The sequence below is a fragment of the Dermacentor albipictus genome, chromosome 6, assembly GCF_038994185.2.
Source record: "Dermacentor albipictus isolate Rhodes 1998 colony chromosome 6, USDA_Dalb.pri_finalv2, whole genome shotgun sequence".
Lineage (NCBI taxonomy): Eukaryota > Metazoa > Arthropoda > Arachnida > Ixodida > Ixodidae > Dermacentor > Dermacentor albipictus.
Window position 1 is genome coordinate 39,031,778 of NC_091826.1, and position 21,883 is coordinate 39,053,660.

A 21,883-nucleotide genomic window follows, 5' to 3' on the forward strand; every position below is an offset into this window, starting at 1 on the left:
TGACATCGTATGGGTAGGGGCGGCGTAAAATTACGCCAAGCAGTGTGCTGCGATCGGCAGCGATGTGCATTTTTAAAACCTTATAATAAATTACACGCTTCATGCAGAGCACTTAGATGCGTCAATTAATGATCAGAAGGACCTACTCTAACGACTCAGTATGTTTGTAGAAAATCATCAAAATTGTTTCAGGGTCCCTTTAAGAGTGCATAAAGCACGTAAATTTTGTCTGCATGACATGTCTGGATAGGAGCAGTTTACAGAAAACGTTTTTTTTTATTGCTTTGAACAAGAGTTGTATGCCTGGTGCTTCGGACCATTTTTAATTTTCCAATTTTCATAGCCAAAATAAAAAATCCACTAGCTTGTCAGAAGCACACACACACACACACACACACGCACACACATATAACACAACACTTGCCAAAATCAGTCCAGATGAAAGTTGGCAGAAACAATTTTTGTTCCCAAGTATTTGGAACCAGTAAAGTACTGCCAGTGGCATCTGTGCAGCAAATGCAGCGATGCAGAAAGTGCGGACCGAGCAGTCGTGGGTAGTTACTGCTTGCCTGCGAGCTTCTAAATGGCTCGAGCGCTCGCAGGCAAGTGGTAACTACCAAGTACCCATGGCCCACGAGCACTTTGTCACCAAACGTCACATCCCGTCGGTGCAAGTTCAAGCTTTTGTCTACACGCATATTACTCTTTGCGGAGATGCCAGGCTACGGTAAATGTGGAAGGGAGTAAAGACACTGGTGGGAACTCCTCCCAACACCTTTTCCAGCAACAATGCGTGAAAAGTTCGTGTGTTACATAGGTGTTCTTGTCGTAGCAATAAAACAAAAGGGATTGCACATAGTGAATTGTAGCGCTGCCCACGCTTTACACTAGCAGTTAAGTAGAATACGGTTAGTTAACTGTGGTAACAGTTCCATGCCCTCCATAGTGAAACTTTTCACAAAATGGCACCACCAACACGGCTGGTCAAGTTTATCTGCCCGCGGTAAACCTGCATTCTGTGAATGGCAATTACATATACGGACAAGCTAGAACTCGAGAACATTGTTAACTAATGGTATGGTCAACGGGCCCCTTTCGTGCATTCTAGACTGCTCTTGCTGCGAGGTTTACCTTCGGTCGTCTCGGAACCCATTCCATTCATGTGGCTCCAATGGTAGCTTTGCGCGCAGACGAACGTTCAACTCGGGCATGCTTTTTCTGCTCCGAATGTCAGTTGCTTTTTGATCACCTGCATTTTCCCCCGTTTTCTTCCCCTCCAATCCAATAAAAGTATGCAACAAAAATAATTTTTTTTAAAACACATTTATTGGGTCGCTTTGACTACGCATGACAGTACCTGCGGTGTCATGAGATAAAAACATCAGTTTTAAAAAAGAAAGGCACAACAAACAAAAGTTAATTCAATGCTATGTGGCTAATATAATGTGATGGTATGATAGACTTGTCATTAACACAAGATGGGGCATTATGTTACAGCATAAGGTAATTTTATACAGTATATACAAAAAATGCCAACGGTAACTGTCCGTTTGAATGTACAGTAAAGCTACCTGTCTACAATAACAATAATGATGATAATAATAATAAAAAAGAAAAAGCCACGTTGAATGGTGACAGCAACATGTAATGTTGAATGGCGACATGCAAGACGGCAAGCTCCCACCCCCCGCTTTAGGCTTTCACTCCAGGCGATGGGCTTCCATGTCGAGCTTGTGCTGAAGCAGTCCCGAGAGCACAAACTCTGCGGCGACAACTGGAACACCGTTGTTTCGAGCGCGTGAGCAAGCTTTCAAGTCCTCCTTGCAGGAGACCACAACAGTTGTACTGGTTGAAGTCCGAGCCGGCAAGTTGTCCAGGTACTGGTTTAAGAAAAATTGGCAAGAAACAACAATCAATGGGCTTCAGTTGACACGGCTGCGCATGATGTAATTCCAGCAAACAAAACACAAAGTGGAGAACAACAAGACATGCACATGGAATCCAACTAAATTTCAATTGAGGGGAACCTTATTTATAGATTGACATTCTGTTCGACAAAAATACCTGCATTATATATCCGATAATTGTTGTAGGCATATATTCGTTGCAACCCATATCAGCGAGAAATACTTTAAATTTATCGCATGATCACCAATAATTTGTTTCAATCTTTGTTATATCAATGTTTGATTGTACTTGGAACCCCATAATATACCCAGCAAACGAGCAAACAAGACCATGTTACCAGGGCAGCCTAGCAATGGCGTATGATATCGCTAACTTATGAGACACTGTTCCAGGTGGTTTAAGACAGTTTGTTAAGGAGGTTTTTGAAACAGTACTTTACCAGGATAAACAGATAGGGGGCGTGCGAATAAAAAAATGTTCAGATAACGAACTGGATAATGTCCTATTTGATTTGGCCTTCGAATTGAACAGTCACTGTCCGTTAACATGAATATTTTTCGTGTAGTTTTCAAATATTTCAGAACACCAACTGCGCACAATGAAACACCAAACTGCAGAAAAAGTGTGATGAGTTTCATGCCCTTGAGTATACAGTTGGAGCCACTTGTAAGGACTCCAGATATAACAATCTAGTGGTTATAACGAACCACATTTCATTGCATTTATGATTTTCCAACATTGCCTACTGAATTTGCTTCCCGATAACACAAAACATTTTTAAAAATTGCTGTACTGTTATAATGACCGCTACGAATCCGGTCACGGTAAAAAGAGGGCACAGGTGAAGTGCCAAAGCACGGAAGCATGGCCAAACTGGGGGCATGGAAGGGTGCTCGAGTCCAACCGCAACAATAATATGGCTTTCAAGCTGAACATGGAAGCCGCAAAGAAGGTCCCGCGTGTCCAAGGCATGCCTCCAGGAAGGAGGTGTACAGCATAAATGGGCACGGGGCGTGCACCGGTTCTTGCGCCGGTACGATATCGAATGCTACGACGGCGTCGCTCTCGTTATTGCGCAATTGTCCGTGTGGCACCACCTGTACTGCGCCCGTTTCGATGATTTGGAACGACTATCTATGTCCTTCCATCATGGGAACAACGGCCCCTCAAACGTTGCCTGATGACGTGGCACCATGCGCTGCCGGCAGGCAATGTTGCAAAGGCTTGGCGGTTACTACGCCATTATCCGGATACTACAGTTTGCAGGGACATTTGAACTTTCGAACATAGAATTTTTTTTTCGACCGAAGCGACATAGATGACGTAATTTCATGGCTCTACTGTGGCTGACGTGGAGTCGTAATGCCGAGATCGTGATGGCCGAGACCTTCGCAGAATGGCGGCACACAGCAGTAGTTTCCGAAGTTTACAATTTCCGGCCAACTATAATGCTTCACTCTCTTGCGCAGAATACAGTCGTGTACCCCTGGTACTAAAATACATCGCAAGGTCTCGAGTAACAAATAGCGGCTGCGCTTGAAGTTTTGAAATGTTTCTAAAAAAAGTTTCTGAAAGCGTTTCTGAAATGTTTTGAAATAGATGTTTCCAACGAAAGTTTGCAGCTAGTAGCGGGCACGCACCGAGAACACAAAAAGACACTAAAAATGTGGTTTTCAGACTAAAGTACTGCCGAATTGTAACTTCTGACGCAATGTTTAATAGGGTTAATTTTTGAGCTTTTTGAAGAGCGAGTCCATATATAACAAACATATATAACTACTGATATAATGACTTCTTACGGAACTATCGAGTTATCTTAAATGTGTTCGGTTGTACTATAAGCATAAAACATGAGAAAGTGGAGCATGCTACATAGCTCAAGGAGCAGGACTTGACTGGCTTATACGGCTATCATTTGCCATCTCCAAAGATTCCTGTGCAGGCAGACAAACTGCTTATTTGTGTACGATGCCCAATTTGCGCTACTAGCAAACAACGCTTCGCAACATCTAATGTAATAACAGAAACTTGCTAATGTTATGGATACTTGAACTAGGACATGAACATTGTTTTAATGTTAAATGTGAAAACGGCTGCTCATTTGAAAGCAATTCCAGGTATTCAATTTGATCATAGTGCTACTGGTTTAAGATTTAGTCTAAAATTACTGCAGTCGATTTCAGATATATCAAACTCAGATATACTGAATTACTGTCTATATGGAACAGTTGTAAAACCCCCTCGAAAATCGCACGAAAAAGTATAGCGATGTACCATGAGCACATCGAACACCCGTTCATCACCACATTCGATATATTTAATGCAGTGAGGGGCGCCCCTGGAAGAGTGCTTCTAACGGAAGAAAGGTCACTTCTCGCGTCGTCGTAAATATTCATGTTTTGGCAGATGCTGCAAACAAGAGATTGAATACAAAAGGCAGTAAATGCCGTGGAGCAAAAACTATCAGTTTTGCTCGCTATGCATATGGATGGCTCATGCAAACTGGCCTGTCAAGAGCAGATTTGCACTCTGCTTCAAGAACGCGAAGGCCTCCCAGTCTGATATGCCTTGCGCAAGAAAGCGTGGATGACACTTAGTAGTGCCAGGCAGGGGATGCCAAAGCGGAGATGCTGCACTGTAGATTTATCTTCTCGTAGATGAGGGCTTTCCGCGAATGGCTATTCAGAATTCCGCTAGCAGCCAAAACTAATCCTTCTCCAACCTCCACTTGGATGGATCTTTACATTGCAGTATGAATTTAACAACACCGGTGCAGCCACATCCACACTTTGCGGAAAAAAACTACAATTGTGGCGTGCAACAATGATTCATTTTCTACTAAAACAGCACGTGAAAAGCTGCTTTAGCTTTATTATTACGCGAAAACATGTTTTGTTTAACTATGAGAACTTGTTATTGTGTGTACGACTACATGTTACGTAAAAAGTATCAGCTGGCCGCTAAAGTTGGAGAACAGACGACAAGGTTCGCGCTCGCTTTGAAACAGTTGTTCGTCTGTTCTTGCTTTTCTTCGCTTGGTCATGCATTGTGGGTGAGTAAAGATGTAAAATGCGTGAATGGAAACATTTTATGAAGATTTTACTTTGAGAACGCGTTATTTGTGTAGCCATATACACGTTTTAGACGAAGCCTCTTACAACACCAGCCAACTCGAGCCTCGCAGACACATATACCGTCATTCCCATGACGGCACGGTGCCCCCTTAAGAAACTCCCATAGACGGTGGCGCCAGATTACCCTCTAGATGTTATAGTGAGAAACTCTATGCCTGCGGCATGCCGAACATCTTGGAGGCCGTGGTCTGGGATTTGCGTCACTTCTGCTAACCACCAAATGCCTGCGCCATCAGCTTGGGCGCTTATTAAAGGCGTGGAAGAGAGATATATAGAAATTAAACGGCTTACCTTGCCACCTGCACATGTCACAATTTCTGGAAGGGAAACAGTACGCCAAAATCAGGTCAACCACCTCGCAGGAAGATTAACTTCCATATATTAACAAATGGACTTTGACTAAGGGTTGTTGTGGCCCAGAAATTGCTTATGACAATGTCACATCCAACACGAAAGCATCCGATATTTGTTATAAGCATAGATTCATTACAATGCTGACATTGACGAGAAACAGTTTAGATGTACTTCGGTGTATCCGATAGCTTGTTAAATCTGTGTTTCTTACATTGATGTGCAATTGCACAGGCTTTAGCCGCGCCTACCGAGACTGGTGTGCATATCAGCTATCCAATAAATCTAGCTAAGAGTAAAAAAAATAATATGGGGCTTTACATGAACAGCACTCAAGTGTTCCAAGCTAGTCATGAGTATATTTTCATTAAGTACATAGGTATAATAATTTAGGTTAATTAGGTAACATTTATTGAACTTATTTAATGGATAAGGTGTCAGTGCTAAGTTGTGAAAGGTGTCGGTACATGACTGATAACGACCTTTAAAAGAACCTAGGTCCAGTGTGATATGGGCTTGTTGGTCAGTCATCATTGAAAGGTATCTGTATAGCACAACAAAATAAAGACACAAGAAGAAACGAAGATGAAGCAAGCGCTTGTCTTCGTCTTAGTTTCTTCTTGTGTCTATTTTGTTGCACTACACAGATACCTTCCAGTGTGGTTCTTTTTCTGACAAAAAAAAATTCGTACAATTTAGAAAGGATTGTGGAAATTACAGCACTCTCAAACAAAATCTGTGGAATGCGGGCCTAGCTTATCAGAAGGAGTCATGAGGACATGTCTGACTTTCCACATAGATCTTCGGTCCTTATTAAAAGCATGCTTACAATGCTTACAATGTACGGTGCATTAGAAGACAAAATTTATGTTTGGAGTCTGCTGATATCACTGGCACACAGATGCGATGTCACGTGCTATTGAAATGTCACAGGCTTTCTTTTTTCGTTGCAAAGTTAAATGAGCACGGAAGACCTGGCTCGATTTAATCGCCGTCATTGGACATTCCTCGACTTCCACAACCTTTGCGTTTTTGCACCGACACGCTTGAAGAAATTCACGCTTTTCGCAAGGTGAAGCACTTAGAGGATGGCAAAGTTTCCTCTGTGTGCACTGTTTATGGAAATAAGTTGCACGAGCTAAGCGAGTCTGAATATAACTTTTGAAGCTGAGCAGAATTATATGTCGCCTTCAGACAATCAGCATACGTCTCCAGATACGAGAGCACTGAAATGAATGCGGTGAGGAACCTAGGGAAAACTTCCTGTGGTGATCACCCACAATGTGATGCTGGCTTGGGGCTCTACAGCACCGTTAGGAATACAGACAATTTTCTGAAATAAATCAGTCATAAACGTTACACAAGTGCCCTTTTTGCACAGTGTCCAATGCATGCGAAATAGTCCCTGGATAGGATGATCAAAAAATTGGTGAATGCTCATTACCAACAAAGGGTTACTATACATTAGCCAAATTTGAGGCAATCAACTTTAAGGCCTGCCTGTGTGCTGCCAAGCACTGATAACAATATGTTACAAAGAAGCGTAGCTCCCTGCAATGCTCATATAACACAAAGGCTCATGGATAAGACATTCAACAAGACGATGTATTTACACTGTTAATGCAGTCCAATATCTTCCATAATGCTCCCATGAAAATTTTAAGACGACTTTCAAGTGTGACTTAGCCCACTGGAGTGATGTGGACTCCGTTGCATCTATAAGCATGAAACGTCTTGTAATCGCCTCTGCATTAGTTTAAAGCTAGGCTAGCTGGTTTACGTCCAACATGAAGAAGAGCACAAATAACCGCACAGTTGGCAACAAAAAAAGAATTGCGGGACATGGAATCTGTGAAAAAGCAGAATACAGTTTCAATCTGCAGCAGCTTTTGCGACCTGTCTCTTGTATACTTTTGTATCATCTGTGTTGTTCACCATGTTAAACCTGAATATGTTTCTTACGAGAGACTATGATGATCGTGCTGCTGTTACAGTTGCATCCATTAACTTATAGCTTGCCAAGCGCATCTTTTTCTTATCTGCAGCTGTCATGCTATTCGACATCCCAAATGTACCTAGCTATACAAGCAGCTATGGTCACAATATGGGTCACAACACAAAGGTTATTACAGATTGAAATTTTGATTTTGAGGCTATGCACCTGGCCTTTGCAGTAATTCAGCATACCAATAGCTTTGCTATAACCTTTGTAGGTACCGATTTCCATGATTCAGAGCAAATGGGATTCCAGAACTGACAAATTTCTCAATATTTTATGTTTTCCCTGATGGTAGACACCTTGTTAATGTTTTCAGCAACCTTTTTTGAACTTTTGCCTGCTAGGAATAACTTTTCTGACGCTATCTGAGTACAAGACAAACTTGCTACATTTCCTGAAGCTGTTGTCATTCTGTTCAATGTCATTAAAGATTTACAAGTAGCAGCAAGTCTAGATATAATGACATTAACCTTGACTGAGTAGCATGAGTATAATGTTAAGGTCCCATTGTTTCCGGCCACATAAGGAGCTGTCAGAATGGTGGAATGCGTCAAGAGTGTTTTGATGCACCAATTGAAAAGGCAATTATTTACCCATACTTTTGCCTGCATTTCTGCTAGCAACAAATCCTTCTTAAGCCTCTGCTGCCAATCATAACAATACACAAAACACAAGAAGGTGTATTTAAGTGTCGACTACATTCCAGGGGTGAGAGGACAATATAGATATCGAATATCCACTGTATCAGAGATTACTTTGTTCACTGCCCAATTCTAAAACATAGGAAAAACTGGTTTTTCAGAAACAAACAAACACCTTTCATGTCACTGGGAGATGGCAGGACATGTGGTGTGGCATGGACGCTCCATCCCCGAAGTACGCCACCGGCCGACGCCTTTGCCAACGTGTCTCTGAGGCTGAAGTGCAGGGCCTTCTCAGCCTTCTTGTCAAGCAACATATGGGGCATGTGGTCTGCGATTAGACAGAGGATAAAAACCAGGATGGTGGGACAATGTTAAACACTCAACAGAGAGCACCTGCTTTAAAGGTTGCTTGCAACCATGATTAGCAGGGCTGCCTACCTCTAGCCAAAAACAACTGCCTAGTAAAAAAAGAAAATTTGGAGTTTTTCTGGGCAACTTTGGGAACCTCAAGGCCATTCAAACAGAGCCACTTTTTGCCTGACCATTTCCTACAACTTCCTTGCTTAAAGGGGCACTGAACCATCCCTCGGGCTTGGTGAAAGAACACAGTCCGTGGGCAGCATACGCTGCACTGAACATCTCAGCCAACTTTTGCTGTCGTATGCGGTGCGTGAAGCCTGCGTGCCAAATCGCGAAGTCACCTTTCTCTCAAATGCTCTCTTTTCAACAGAAGGCCCTGTCCTCACTCTCTTCTGGACACTTTATTTCGTCATCAGACACACTATTTCGTCATTTCCTTAGACGGCTACTATATTTAGATAGCTGACATCAAGCTGCAGTCGGCTACATAGCGTAGATACCGTGGCCGCCGCGGAATGCCGCCGCGAGTCCACTGGCTAAGCGCACTGTGACTCACCGACGACAACCGCGTTACGCACCGTAAGCACCAAAGGCGGAAGCCGTGGCATCTACGTTAACATTCAAAATGAAATTTGAACAGCATGCCACAGTGACATTTAGAAGGTGGAGTGTTGTGGGCACGCCCCACTGCGCCACAGGCTTCGCAGTGCAAGGCACTGAAGAAGGAACGGGAGCACAGCAGAGGCCGTGTTTGATTGCCAATCGCTCTGCTTCTGCTGAACGCATTGAAGTACTTTTTGCAGCAAAGTATTTCTGAAATAGCCTATTTATGCTTGAAATGCATTTGTCCAGTTCGATAAACAGTGGTTCAGGGCCCCTTTAAGGAAGGGGGAGAGAGAGATAGAGGGACAGAGGGAGTTCACTGCATGTTAATTCTGTCACTTATCCATGTTGGTTAACATTTCACACAGTACTACAAGTATACCGTAGGAAGGGAGTCTGGATTAATTGTTACCACCTGGGGTTCTTTAACGTGCACCTATATCTAACCATGCGAGCGCTTTTGCATTTTGTCCCCGTTGAAGTGTGACCACTGTAGCTGGGGTAAAATTCGCGACCTCGATCTCAGCAGTGAACGCCATCTTTGTTTTCCAAGCTTCATAATTGCTAAAAGAGATCATTTGCATGTGTGAAGCATGTGGTAGAGCGTCTGCAACTTTGAAAATATATGTCAATACATTTGTTTTAAAAGACAACCACATTGTACAGTCTAGCTGGAATGTTAGAGAACCTGAGTAAATAAGGCTAATGAGTACAGCAATGTGCAGTCTTGTCATTCGTGAAAAACCTAGCAAGACAAAGCTTCAAACTGACCCACAAAGGCTCCGGCCTCCTGGCACTTCTTTATCCAGGCCACGTCGACGATTGGTGTGCCCTTTCCGATGCAGCACAGGGCCTTGACCGTTCTTCGAAACTGCCAGCGGTACACAGCAAAAAAAAAAAGAGGAAAGGTCACGTAACAATAAACTATATAACAATAACAAGAAACTAGACAAAGCAGGGTTCAGATAGGGATGGGACTGCCACAAGCATAGGGTAGGTAAATTTACAGAACAAAGCAGGGATAGGTAGAATACTAGATTAAGATATGGTAACACGTAAGTAGCACACAGAGGCTGCGCGAGTTATTTGTTACCACACCAATTCAAAAGAGATGCCATTAGTGGTCATCACCGGAAGGGAAATTCACCAGCCCGCAGGCGACGGCAAGTTGCCGCAGAGTACAAAGTTGTTTTGCAAGAAAAGAGTGAAACCATGGACAAATGTGCCAGCGGGCCGATTCCCACAAAGCACTGCCATTAGCTGACAGCCGATATTAAGCAAGAAGGGTGTTTGGATCAGTGCGCTTCTTCCTTTCTTCCCATTACTATGTATATTTATTGCCGCAGTTTACTGAACAGGCTGAAGTAAGGAAAGTCTTGCGTTCAGAATTTAGTAATACATATTTCCAGAAGAAGCCGACTATCGTCTGCTCATGCTTGGCTGCGCCCACCTGGATAGGAACGAATCTTTGGCAACACTGCTTACTGGTGTCGTGGCCGTTGGGTCTCTCTAGTTTCGGTTAGTTTCGAGCCCTTGAATACCCTCGAACCACGTGGAACTTAAGGTCGGAACACATGTATGACTGCCAGCGCGTGCTCACTCCTGGCAGCTCGTTTCTTATTGAGCTATTGACAGCGCTTTGAAATGTGCAACTTGAATGTGGTCCGTCCGTCCGTCCGTCCGTCAGCTCTGTCCGTCAAGCTGTCCGTCAAGCTGGTGCAGGACAGTACTGGTCTGCACACGAGCCCTGTCATGCACATATTGCAAACGCACTGCAGCTGCATGCAGCTGCGTCTGTCACGCAGTGTAGATACCGCAGCTGCTGCGGGGTGTCGCGACGAGCCCGCTTGCTGAGCTCACTGCAGTTTCGCTGAGGACAACCGCTTGCTCCGAGTGGTCTCTGGGCGACATACAGGCACATGGCGAGCCTGTCTGAGCACCAAGATCCAACTGGAACAGATTGTTCGCTTGCCGAGTTGCACTACTTTGAGGTGTGCTGTCATCACGGTCTAAGCTTGTTACGAGCGAACATAAGGACATTTAGTTCAAGCAATGGAAATTGTGACTGCCACAGAGATAAGCGCAAAAGGAAACGTGCTAACATATTTGCCACTCGGCACGAGAGAACACAGCTGCGCTTAGTTAACTGGTACACTGTAGCAAAGCAAAGCAACGAGATGCCGCGAACTCAACCATAAGTTGAGGTACAGCCTTTAAGTGCGATGCGCTGTAGGCACCAAAGTAAGAAGTAATGGCGTCTACACGAACATCCAAAATCAAATTTGAACTGTGCACCACAGCGACGTTCAGTGGGCAGAGCGTTTTGGGCACGCCCTACTCCACCGTAGCCTTCACAGTGCAAGGCATTCAAGAATGAGCAGAAGCACCGCAAAGGGGATCAAAGGCAATCTTTGAATGTCAATAATTGCGTTTCTGCTGGAGGCATTGGAGTACTTTTGCTGTAAAGTATTTCTGAAATAGTTCAGTTTAACTGAAAATGCATTTCTCAACTTCAACAAAATGTGGTTCAAGGCCCCTTTAAAGCACTTCCAATGAACCTCAATATCTTATTTTCAAATAAGACAAGACTTCACTCAAATGCATTCAATGTTAGCCTAATGACATTACATTACTATTTTTACATTTCGCACACACTTACACACAGAAGTCCAGAACAAAAGCTTTCTGCTACAGCCCTTTCACTGAAACGGGCTAATAATGAGCCATCCCTATCTAAAAGATCTATTGTTAAACCCCAATTTAACGAAGTTGATAGGACCCGGGAACTGTTTTGTGAAAATGAGAACTCTGTTAAATCAAAAACACTTTAAAACACTCATGTGAGTGGCATATTTATTAAAGAACAATAAGAAGGTATACAATCTACTGCCTCCCTCACAGACTTATCGTGACCACTTATCTTAGACAAGGAGCCCATTGCGCACGCCTTGTGTTCCTTCATGGAAGTAGTAAACCTCAACAGCTCAATGGCATCCGTCACCTGAACTGAAACCCGGCATTCCCATATTTTACCTACATTTCTCCCCCACTCATTGGTTAATCAGGTGAGATGTCCAGCTCACTTCATTGCTCAAGAGGTTTTCAATGCGTTCAATGCGTTAAGTTCTATGACTGTGCATCAGGGAACCAAAGGCATATCGTTAAAGAAAATTTAGCAAAATTAGGTTAAACTATCATTTGACTATCTCTCTACCTGTAACAGACAGTGTCTTGAAATGGATTGCACCAAAATACGAAAACATGAAGAAATGGAGGAGGATGATGAAGACAGGTTGGCATCCATCTTAAACACAAACTACTAATCGGCCAGGCTTCAGTTTTACAGCATTAGACATTCTGCCTTGCAATAAATACATCCTCAGAACAATATCATGCTAGCCAGAAAGAAACAGAAAAATCTGTTATGTAACTTTGTCATGTGTTTTTTACCCCACCAATTTGTATGCACTGTGACACCGCGGAGCGAATGCGCAGTTGAGAGGGCAAGAGGAAAAAGGTTGCATGCCAAATGGCTCCTCACCTTGTCGGTGACCAGGTGTGTGCACATAGAAGCGTTGGTCGCGATGGCCCCACCTAGGTCTCTTACCACCTGCTTAGGAACCAGAAAGCGGTGACAACTGTCAACGTCTAGCACCAGTTGCAGCTGCAACACAATAACAGTGCCCAGAGCTACTATTTGCTACATATTGGCCGCGAGGCAGCCAATATGCGCTCGGCAGGAAATGGTGCCACGAACAATGCACTATACACTGTTGGGTTGCACAGCAGAATTTTACAAAACGAGCGCACAATCAACCAACACCTGCACTCAATTTCATTCAATTTTTATTAAATATTCGACAGCCTCAAACTATTGCCGCTGTTAAATATCTGCTCAAAGTACAGTTGAGCCTTGATGAAACAAAGTACACCTAAAATAATGTCTTCTGCTGATATCAGCATGAAACAAATACATTCTTGCAATAAACATTGAATATATAGTGAAGGTTGTTTTGTGGTGGATGTGACTTCCTTAAAACAAGGTTTGGCTGTAGTCACTGACTCCCTCATTTTACTAGTTAACTAGTTAACTGAATTTCACTGGCCAGCATGCATTCTCATTCCATAAAGTTTCATGGCATAGAATGATTGAAAGTTGAGAACGCTCGTAAGGATTCATGTCACTGAAACGCAGGCAGCCAGCCACAAGTAGGAACAAAAAAGTCGATGCTTCTGTTGTCCTTTTTGTTTTTACTTGTGTGTGATAGCATGCCAACACTTTCAGTAACATGTTCAGTCACAGCCTGGCACGAGAGCATCAGCAGCCTTTCTTCTTGTGTAAAGTTATCCTGAGAATGAGACACAATGACAGAAAAAAAAGAAAAAAAGCAGCTTCAACACAAATTTTGGGATCTATGTGAAACGGTTCATGAAATGCTTTTTTTCCCCCATTTCGTTCCTGCGTCTCTAACATAAAGGAAATTGCTGTGCACACATGCTCTCGCATACTCGTGATATGTAATACTCTTACATTGGCTTGTATTTCTTCATTTATTCTTCATTTATTCTAAATAGACCAGCAGCTACTTGGCTGATTCCCCGTTGTGGGTGTTTGAGCATAGTATGGAAATCATAACGATCATCAACATGCGGAGATCATCGCAAAGAGCTAGTTGGCAATGGCGCAATATGTACTGCCTGCTTCATGGGCATGTGCTGCGGCATGGAAATCATCATAATGCATGCCATTCATCTGAAAGAGCTAGCTGACGTCAGCACGATAAAAGTGTACGAGTGATTGTGGCTTAATGTCTAGAGCACCAGGCTGCTGTGCTGAGGGACTGAGTTTCTAATCCCACCGCTGGACAAGTCTTTCTTTACCCCCCCCCCCCCCCCCCCCCCGTAAGAGTGACGAAGAATTTACTTGGCGAAAACCTGACCAGTGACTGACCGACCAACCCAGGCAACACCATGGGATGGTAAGCAAAGAAAGCCTCGCTTTAAAAATGTGTTCTGCAATTATTGGAGGCCACCGTTGAAGTAGCAGGGGCAGGTGACTAGACCTAGCAACACCATTAGTGTTGACACAAGAGCACCACTCGTGTGATGACCAACCAGCCATACGGTGTGCACGAAATGCTGTTGAGAAAGCTTCAGACAAGACAAAACGGCTACAGGTATACAGAAACTTGGAGCGATCAGCAAGAGGGAAGAAGGAAAGCCTCAGCATGGAGCCAAAGTTACTCCTTGAAAGTTGTCAAGGGCCCTGACGAAACAGGTCCCCTTGTTTAATTACTGCAGCATACAGCCTAAATTTACAAACAGGAAATGAAGGAAGCGACCCTACACACGACCAGCCATTCTTAGTTTCGTTTCCCACGTCCTGTTTGTGATCCTAGGCTGTACGCTACTGTAATCAATAACCGACCATCTCAGATGAAAAGAATGGTTGACCCCTTGTCGAAACTTTGGCTTCAGGCCTGATGCCTGCCTCATTCCCCTACTAATGATCACATTGTGAAAGCTTGTTGTATACCACGCCCTACATGTCACACATCATGCATTATGTGGCAGTGTGCAACAAAGGATAACCAAAGATCCACACTGTACAGAATGTCAAGCCCCATGGTATGCAAAAGAGAGGCATTGGTACCTCCTCAGCGCTTGTGCTGTCAATTCCGGTGAAGAGCACCTTTGGCTTCACCTTCGTGACTTTTTTGGGGGCCAGAGAAGAGTCCGCCTGTTCGTCCCGCCGAGACTTCGCCTTTCGTGGCACTTCAGGTTTGACTACAGGCACATCTGCTTTTCTCTTGCCCCGTCTCACTGGTGCTTCCTGCAAGCACACAACAAACTTATTGAGAACATGGAAAGGTAGGGCAGCGAAAGGTAGAGCTTATGTCAGCCAATCAGCAATGAGAGACAGCTTCCTGTTCCCAGAGAATGGAGGAGGGGAAAGCCCACTGTACCTACTAATCCTTCCATGAAGCTTCTATTCATTTGGCTCCATGAGCAAAGTGATCAGAGGCAGACAATAAAGGAACTATCTGGTTCTATTCTTTGGTTGGCTGATGTGATCGATGGCTGTCAATGCACTGCATGGTTTTGGCAAGGTGGAAGGTTTTTAAAAGAATATGGCTGAAATTAGTATGTGCTATAGGTGTGAGCATTCAAGTGCCAACTGAAGGCCCAGTTCTACAACTTCTGTTTTCCTCATGCCAAACAGATGGCATCCAAAGCACAGTGGATCTGTGTTCCCGATTCCTGAAGTCGCTTCTAGCACCTTTAGCACACAAAAGCATTTTGAGGGAGCTGCCACAGAAAGTGTGATCTGGATACCACCAATTAGGGTAGTTATGATGTCACTAGATGAAGTGCCTCAATTTTTAATGGCAGTAGCCGACATGTATTGTTTCAGGGAGAGAATATGCTACTTCACCAAGAGAAAGGAGACAGTACGTCACCCGATTGCTCTGTGTTATCACGCATGGCAAAAAAACTAGAGCACTGCATAAGGAGCAAACACACGGAATGGCAGTCAAATGATGGCTGCTATCCTTTTCCAGATAGCAGCCAAAGAAAGATCCAATTACCTTAGAGATGAGACACCTACCGTACTTCCTTCTACTAGTCAATGAAAGCAAAAAGAAAAAATTTATTAAGAATGAGGTAACTGATGTAAGTTCAGCAAGGCAAGCATGAAGAGAACTAGAAAGAGCAGTACGAGAGGTATTAATGTGGTTTGGGATATACACTAACTATTTGAAAGATATTAAAAGGAAAGCAGGAAGAGGAGAAAGGAACACACCTCTATTATTTCCTGCTTGACAGCGACTTCCTTCACCGGTGCCTTTCGCCGAGACTTTGGCCCAACATTCACTGTTACCTCGTCCAAAGTCTCTTCCTCGTTGCCAGAAGCGTCATCATCCGACTCGTGCCTTGCTACACCAAAGCTCATTGAGGCGACATGCCTCTTCCTGTCAACTCTTCGCAGGGAGCACTGTGCAGAAATCTCTTCCGTAGCCTTGAGCACAGGTGCCACGGAAGTTAGTGTTGGGTCTTCCTTTTTGCCAGTCCGCCGCACATCCCTCTTTCTCGTCACCGGTGCGGGAGCTGGTTTTTTGGACAGTTGACGTCGAGTCGTAGACCCTGAGCTCAAAGGCTCAGCCTCCGAGATATCTTCGCACTTGAGCTCGGTGACCTTGCGCTTGGGCTTTGAAGGGACTTCAGCAGAGTCACTGTTGCCTGGGTGCTCGGCTTCCACTAGCTGGACTTGTGCAGTCTTTGTGCTGCTGCGCCGGGATGTTCCTGGACTCACTGGCTCCATTTTGATGGAAACTTCCATGGAACTAGCTGCTGCAGTACGCCTGGGCAGAGAAAGGTTTGTCGTCCTTGATGGCTTTGAACTTCTCGAGTTTGGTTGTTTGGGCACCTCGGAAGTCTCTTTCACATTGCTGTCTTCAGGGGCGTTCTTGTTGTTACGCTGATTTCGAGTTTGCTTCAGCCCTTTTCTCCCGCGCCGGGTTTGCGAGCTCGGAGGTTCTGCCTCTGTGCCACTGTTCTCCGAGGGGTCTCCTGTAGCTTCTGGAGTTGGCATGACTTGCTCGTTTTGGGATGGTTCGGCAGCATTTCTACCACGCCGAGTCCTCCTAGTTTGCAGTTCGTGATCTGCAGATCCAGGTTCAGGATTGCTTTCTCCTGCGTTGGCAACACTTTTGCTCGCTGCCTCCTGAGACAACTTTGTACCCTTCCTTCCACTCCTCGACAGTTTTTTACCATGCACTTCCCCCTCAGTTTGACTGTCACCAGTCTCCTCGGAGGGCAAGTTTTCCTGTGTTTCAGATTGCCTCGTGTTTCGCCTTCCCAACTGAGAACCTCGAGAGGTCTGCGATTGAGGCTCCGCGGAAAGTGACTGCGTTGAGTCATTCAACCTGCTTTGAACAGGCGGCTCAATTTTTTCTTGAGAATGTTTCACCCCTCTTCTTCCCCGCCGAGATGTTTGTGAGCTCTGGGATGACTCTACACTAGTCAAAGAGACATCCGCCGCTGCCCCAGTGTCTGCCTCCTTGTCTTGACCTGAACGGGTCTTCGTGCTAGCTTTTTCACGCTGAGACGTTCTTACGCTGTGTAGCTGCTCTCCAGTGTTTCCAGCTAAAAGGCCATCTGAAGCAGCCTCATCCGCCTCTTTCACATCTTGCTGCAACGATTGTTTTGCATTTTTTGTGCCACGACGGGATGCCTTTGACGAAGAAGGAACAGCTTTTCCTTCAGAGGCTGTTAATTCTTCTGGTGTTTTTGATGGTGTTCCATTAATGCTTTCCGTGTCTTGTGCTGAAAGGCGGTCTGGGTCAGATTCGTCTTTCGAAGCAGCCTCCTCTGCCTGTTCCGCATCCAGCAGCAGCAACTGCCTTCTGCCTCTAGCACCACACTGAGGAGCTTTTGAGAAGTGGGGACGTGGAACGGCTTTTCCTCGAGAAGGTGTTAAACTCTCCGACGTTTCCAGTGGTGTTCCCTCAATGCTTTCAGTTTCCTGTGCAGAAAGGCGGTCAGCATCAGCCTCCCCTTCTGACTGTTCTGTGTCCTCCACGATCTTGGTATCCACAACCCTAGGCGCCGTCTTCCTGCCAACAGCGCTGTGGAGCGGACGTCCACGCCTGGCTCGGTTCGACTGCTGTGGTGAGGTTGACTGTGGTGCCTCTGGCTGCTCAATGTCGTCTGGAGAGTCTTCCGCCAATAGCGCAACCCCTGTAGGCGGCGTTTCTTGTGCACCTCTTCGAGTGGCCTTGCGGCGTATTGAAGGCAACTCCTCTGCCACTTCTGGTCCTTTTCGCTTTCTCATGGCCACTCCTTCCTTCGGGTCTTTTGACAGGGGAGCTTTTGACAAGCGGGGACGTGGAGCAGCCTTTCCCCGAGAAGGTGTTAAACTCTCTGATGTTTCCGATGGTGTTCCGATGCTTTCAGTCTCCTGCGCTGAAAGGTTGCCTGCATCATGCTCCCCTTCTGACTGTTCTGTGTTTTCCACAATATTGGTAACCGCAAGCCTAGGCGCTGTCTTCCTGCTAACAGCATTGCGGGGAGGACGTCCGCGCCTGGCTACCTTCGTCTGCTGTGGTGAGGCTGACTGTAGTACCTCTGGCTGCTCAATGTCGCTTGGAGAGTCTTCCGCAAGCAGTTCAGCTCCTGCAAGTGGCCCTTTTCGTGCACCTCTTCGAGTGGCCTTGCCACGTGCTGAAGGCAACTCCTCCACCGCTTCTGATCCTTTTCGCTTTCTCGTTGCCACTCCTTCCTTCGGGTTTTTTGACCGCAAAGCTCGAGGTTGCTCTTTGGCGGCTACGGGTTCTGGCTCTGATGTGGCAGGTGCTTCGGCTTTGCTTTCATCTGCCAGGTCAACCATTGTCTCTTCCTGTGCTTCTGCAGCCTCACTTCTCTCATCTTGGCCCTCTGTCTTTTCAATGAACGGCTGGCATTCTGCCATCACTTCTGAAAAGGTGGGGAATGGTTCAGAGAAACAGGTGTCAATGGTTGTGTCTGTGCAATTGTTGTCGCCGTCGCCCAAAGATGGTGTTAGCGAGGCCGTACTCACGACGTCCTCTGCATTGTCATCTTCCCAGTCGACCAAAGACCCTCTCTTTGGTGGGCACTCGTCTTTGTCAGCATGAGTGCCCTCACGGCCGTCTGCCTCACCCTCAGAGCCATTCTCACTAGGCTTCATTGAAGGCTCTTCATTCTCGCCCTTATCTTCATTTGAGCTGGACACAACTTTTGGTTGGCTGGCACTGGCCAGACCGTCCTCCGGAGGTAGAGGAGGAACTTCTGCGGCAGCTTTGCCCTTCAGCCCACGCCTTGTTCTGGATCTGCCTGCTTTCCCTTGTGGTTCTTCCATGGCTGTGTCATCCTTGGAAGCGTCTCGTTTATCGTGAACTTCCTGTGAAAGTGCACCCTCCTCGAAATCTCCCGATGCAGAAGTCCTTTTCTCCAAGGACAAAAGGGACTTCATCCTTGAGCCAGCATTTTGACGCCCACTGCTCCTTCGTGCCGGCGCAGCTGTGTTCTCTATGGGGGCTTCTTTTTCATCTTGTGGAGATGCCACTTTCCTCTTTGTCCGAGTCGTTCTTGATGACGGTTCCTTCCTACCCTTTCTTCTGGAAACTCTACTGCTTTCTTCCTCGCTTTCGGACGAAATGCTGGCTGGTCTGTCTTTTTCAAGTGTCTCCTCCTTGCGGCTGCAAGCTTGTTCAGAAGTCCCAGTGCCAGTGTCTGCTGGCATTTCACTGCTTGTGCAGGCTTCGAGAGCCTTTTTTCCCTCCTTGACGGCAGGATCTTGAGCTGTACAATCTTCTTTATCGGTAGCAGTTGTGTCAAGGTCGGTACTCTCGCTCATATGAAGTAGAGGCATGTCACAGTCATCAGTAGTCGCGCTTTTCTTATCAGTACCTGCGCTTTCTTGCAGCTCCATAGGTACCTTTGGTGGGCTGCAAGTAGTTATGATGCTTGAATGCTTGGTGGTGTGTTCAACCCCACCTGCTGAGAGCTCAGACAGAGAGGTATCTGTGGTCTTTGCACTCAAATCTCTGCTGTCATCTGCTTCTTCTATGTAAGTTAGTTTTTTGGACGCCTTAGATTGCGAGGAAGCTTGCTGCTGTTGCTGCATCCATTCTGCGCCTGCAGTGCTTTCTTGACTGGGAAGTTCTAGAACAGTGTCACAAGTAGGTTTCTTGAGACTCATGCCCCTCTTTGGTCGCTTGATGGTTCCGATGATGGGCGAGCCATTGGCGGCACCAGGTGTCACACAGTCTTCGTAAACAGACGCACTGGTCATGTCGAAAATTGAAGGCGAGTGCCGGGCTGTGACCATGCTTGTTTCACCATCGTCAGATTCGGGATCACTCTCCGGAACAAAGCCAGGGGAAGGTGGTGGAGTCTCATCTATTGTAGTTTTTGGCGACAGCGGCGGTGTCTTGTCGTCGTCCTCTTCTGCCACTGCTCCTCTCTCTCTGCGGAACTTCAGCAGGGCGTGAACTTTTAGAGGCGGAGAATCGTCCTTCTGGGTCGGTGCGCAGAACTCCTCCTCCTCCTCGTCATCATCACCGCCGTCGTCACGGCACGGCTGGGATGCTTCACATAGGACGAAGCTGAGTTCAGCTGCACCCAACAGGAGGCGGCGGTGTCGTTCCTCCGATTGTGTGGGAGCACTCGCGGAGCCATCCCCCGTGTTGTCTTCCTCTGCTTTGTCATTGAACGACTGTGTGACTGCGTTGAGTCTGTCGTGCTCATCCTGGTACACGTCTTCTGCATACGGCTGCGTCACTGCATTCAGCCTTTCCTCTTCTTCCTTGCTGACCTCTGCTGCATATGGCTGTGTTACTGCATTCAGCCTTTCCTGTTCTTCTTGGTCTACGACGTCTGCTGCGTACGGCTGTGTCACTGCATTCAACCTCTCCTCTTCTTCCTGGTCGGCGTCTGCCGTGTACGCCTGTGTTACTGCGTTCAACCTGTCGTCCTCGTCCTGCTCTGTGTATGCTTGCGTGGGCACGTTCAGACGCTCGGCCTCCGCAGATGGATCATCTTCGTATGCTTGCGTTGGAGCATTGAGCCGATCTGTTTCATCCACCTCCGCATTGTTTATTTCACCGCAGTTTGAAGAAGGCACTTCGGGACACTCAGCGCTGCCTGCGTAAGGTTGTGTTTCTGCATTCAAACGATTCTCTTTGTCTGCCATGGCAGGCTCCAAAGTGTCTCCAGCATTTCCGCCACAGGCGGCATCGGAGTATGGTGGTGTCGGGGTGTTACCACCTTCGGGAACTGGTGCAGCTGGAGCACCCGCTCCAGCGCCCTCTAGGTTCGTCTGAGCGTCACGGTCAGCACCCGCACAAGGCTCGGTCCCTTGTGAGCTGTCGGTCTGAGTGTAGTCGAGGTTGGGCATCTCGGGCATGGTGAAGCTTCCACTGGACTGGTACTCGCTGCTGCATGCCTTCGCATTTTGCGACTGTGAAAAGTGAAAAAAAAAAAGAAGGAAATGCAACTGATGCTTTCGCACATATGCCCCACTTCCTTATTTTAGGGCACTGCTACATCGTGCAGTGCAGAGAAATGCAATGGGCTAGCGTAATGCTTAAGCAAGACAAATATTGTCTACGCGAGCTCTGTAGAAATCAGAAACTGTATAATACCTTATAGTGGCGTAAATTTATCAGATATGTGCATTGTGGATACCCTAATGGACCCTTGTCATAATCGGAAAGCTAGCTTTCCCTCAAAGTAGATTATCAAGCTAATGTGGTCATTTTCTGCACTCAATGCATATGATCCCAGTTTGTCTTATGACATGAAATGTATAGATGTGGCTCTCATGATAAAACCATGCGCAACTGACCAAATGCAATTAGAACTGTGCCTCCATTTAAAACAAGACTGGTGCCACCACTGGTTGGGCAAATGTGCAATGCAGAAAACGAACTTGTAAATTATGATAAGGGCCTATTGATCAAGTTAGCACTACTAAGGTATACTTTCATTCGCATAGTTACAGGGTTATAAACTTGATGCTTTTTAAATTTTTCTTTAACATGCTCCAAGGAGTTGATAAAATTTTAAAAATCTTGCTAGTTAGAATAAACAAACGTCCCAAACTTTTCGATCGGTTCAATGGGTGCCAAACTAAAGATTTATATGTTGCCATGTAATTTAGGCCGGAGATGCCAGGTAAGGGTTGCTCTTAAAGGAACACTAAATGGAAATATTACGTTAAATACGTTTGTACATTACACTTGTAACATATCAAAATGGTTACAGTCGTCATAATTGGGCATACGTGAAAGAAGCAAGTGCGGAGCTTCGAACGAACCAGCAAAAGTGTGTTGCTGATTTTGACAACCTGTAGGTAGCTT

General features: G+C 45.8%; 1 protein-coding gene across 2 annotated transcripts in view; it reads right to left on the minus strand.

Moving 5' to 3' along the window:
* Positions 1 to 1,304: 1,304 nt before the first annotated feature.
* LOC135914563 (mediator of DNA damage checkpoint protein 1-like) overlaps positions 1,305 to 21,883 on the minus strand; it is a 33,698-nt gene continuing 13,119 nt past the window's right edge. Inside the window, exons 8-14 of one of the 2 annotated variants that reach the window (XM_065447469.2) lie at positions 15,805 to 20,982; positions 14,653 to 14,832; positions 12,541 to 12,609; positions 9,771 to 9,870; positions 8,209 to 8,364; positions 5,334 to 5,359; positions 1,305 to 1,880 (exon numbers count right to left, since the gene is read on the minus strand). In XM_065447469.2, coding sequence (XP_065303541.1) covers positions 1,701 to 1,880; positions 5,334 to 5,359; positions 8,209 to 8,364; positions 9,771 to 9,870; positions 12,541 to 12,609; positions 14,653 to 14,832; positions 15,805 to 20,982 — 5,889 coding nt within the window. In that variant the 3' untranslated portion in view covers positions 1,305 to 1,700. Of the gene's footprint in view, positions 1,881 to 5,333; positions 5,360 to 8,208; positions 8,365 to 9,770; positions 9,871 to 12,540; positions 12,613 to 14,652; positions 14,833 to 15,804; positions 20,983 to 21,883 lie in introns of both variants that reach the window. The other variant, XM_065447467.2, reaches the window with a different exon arrangement.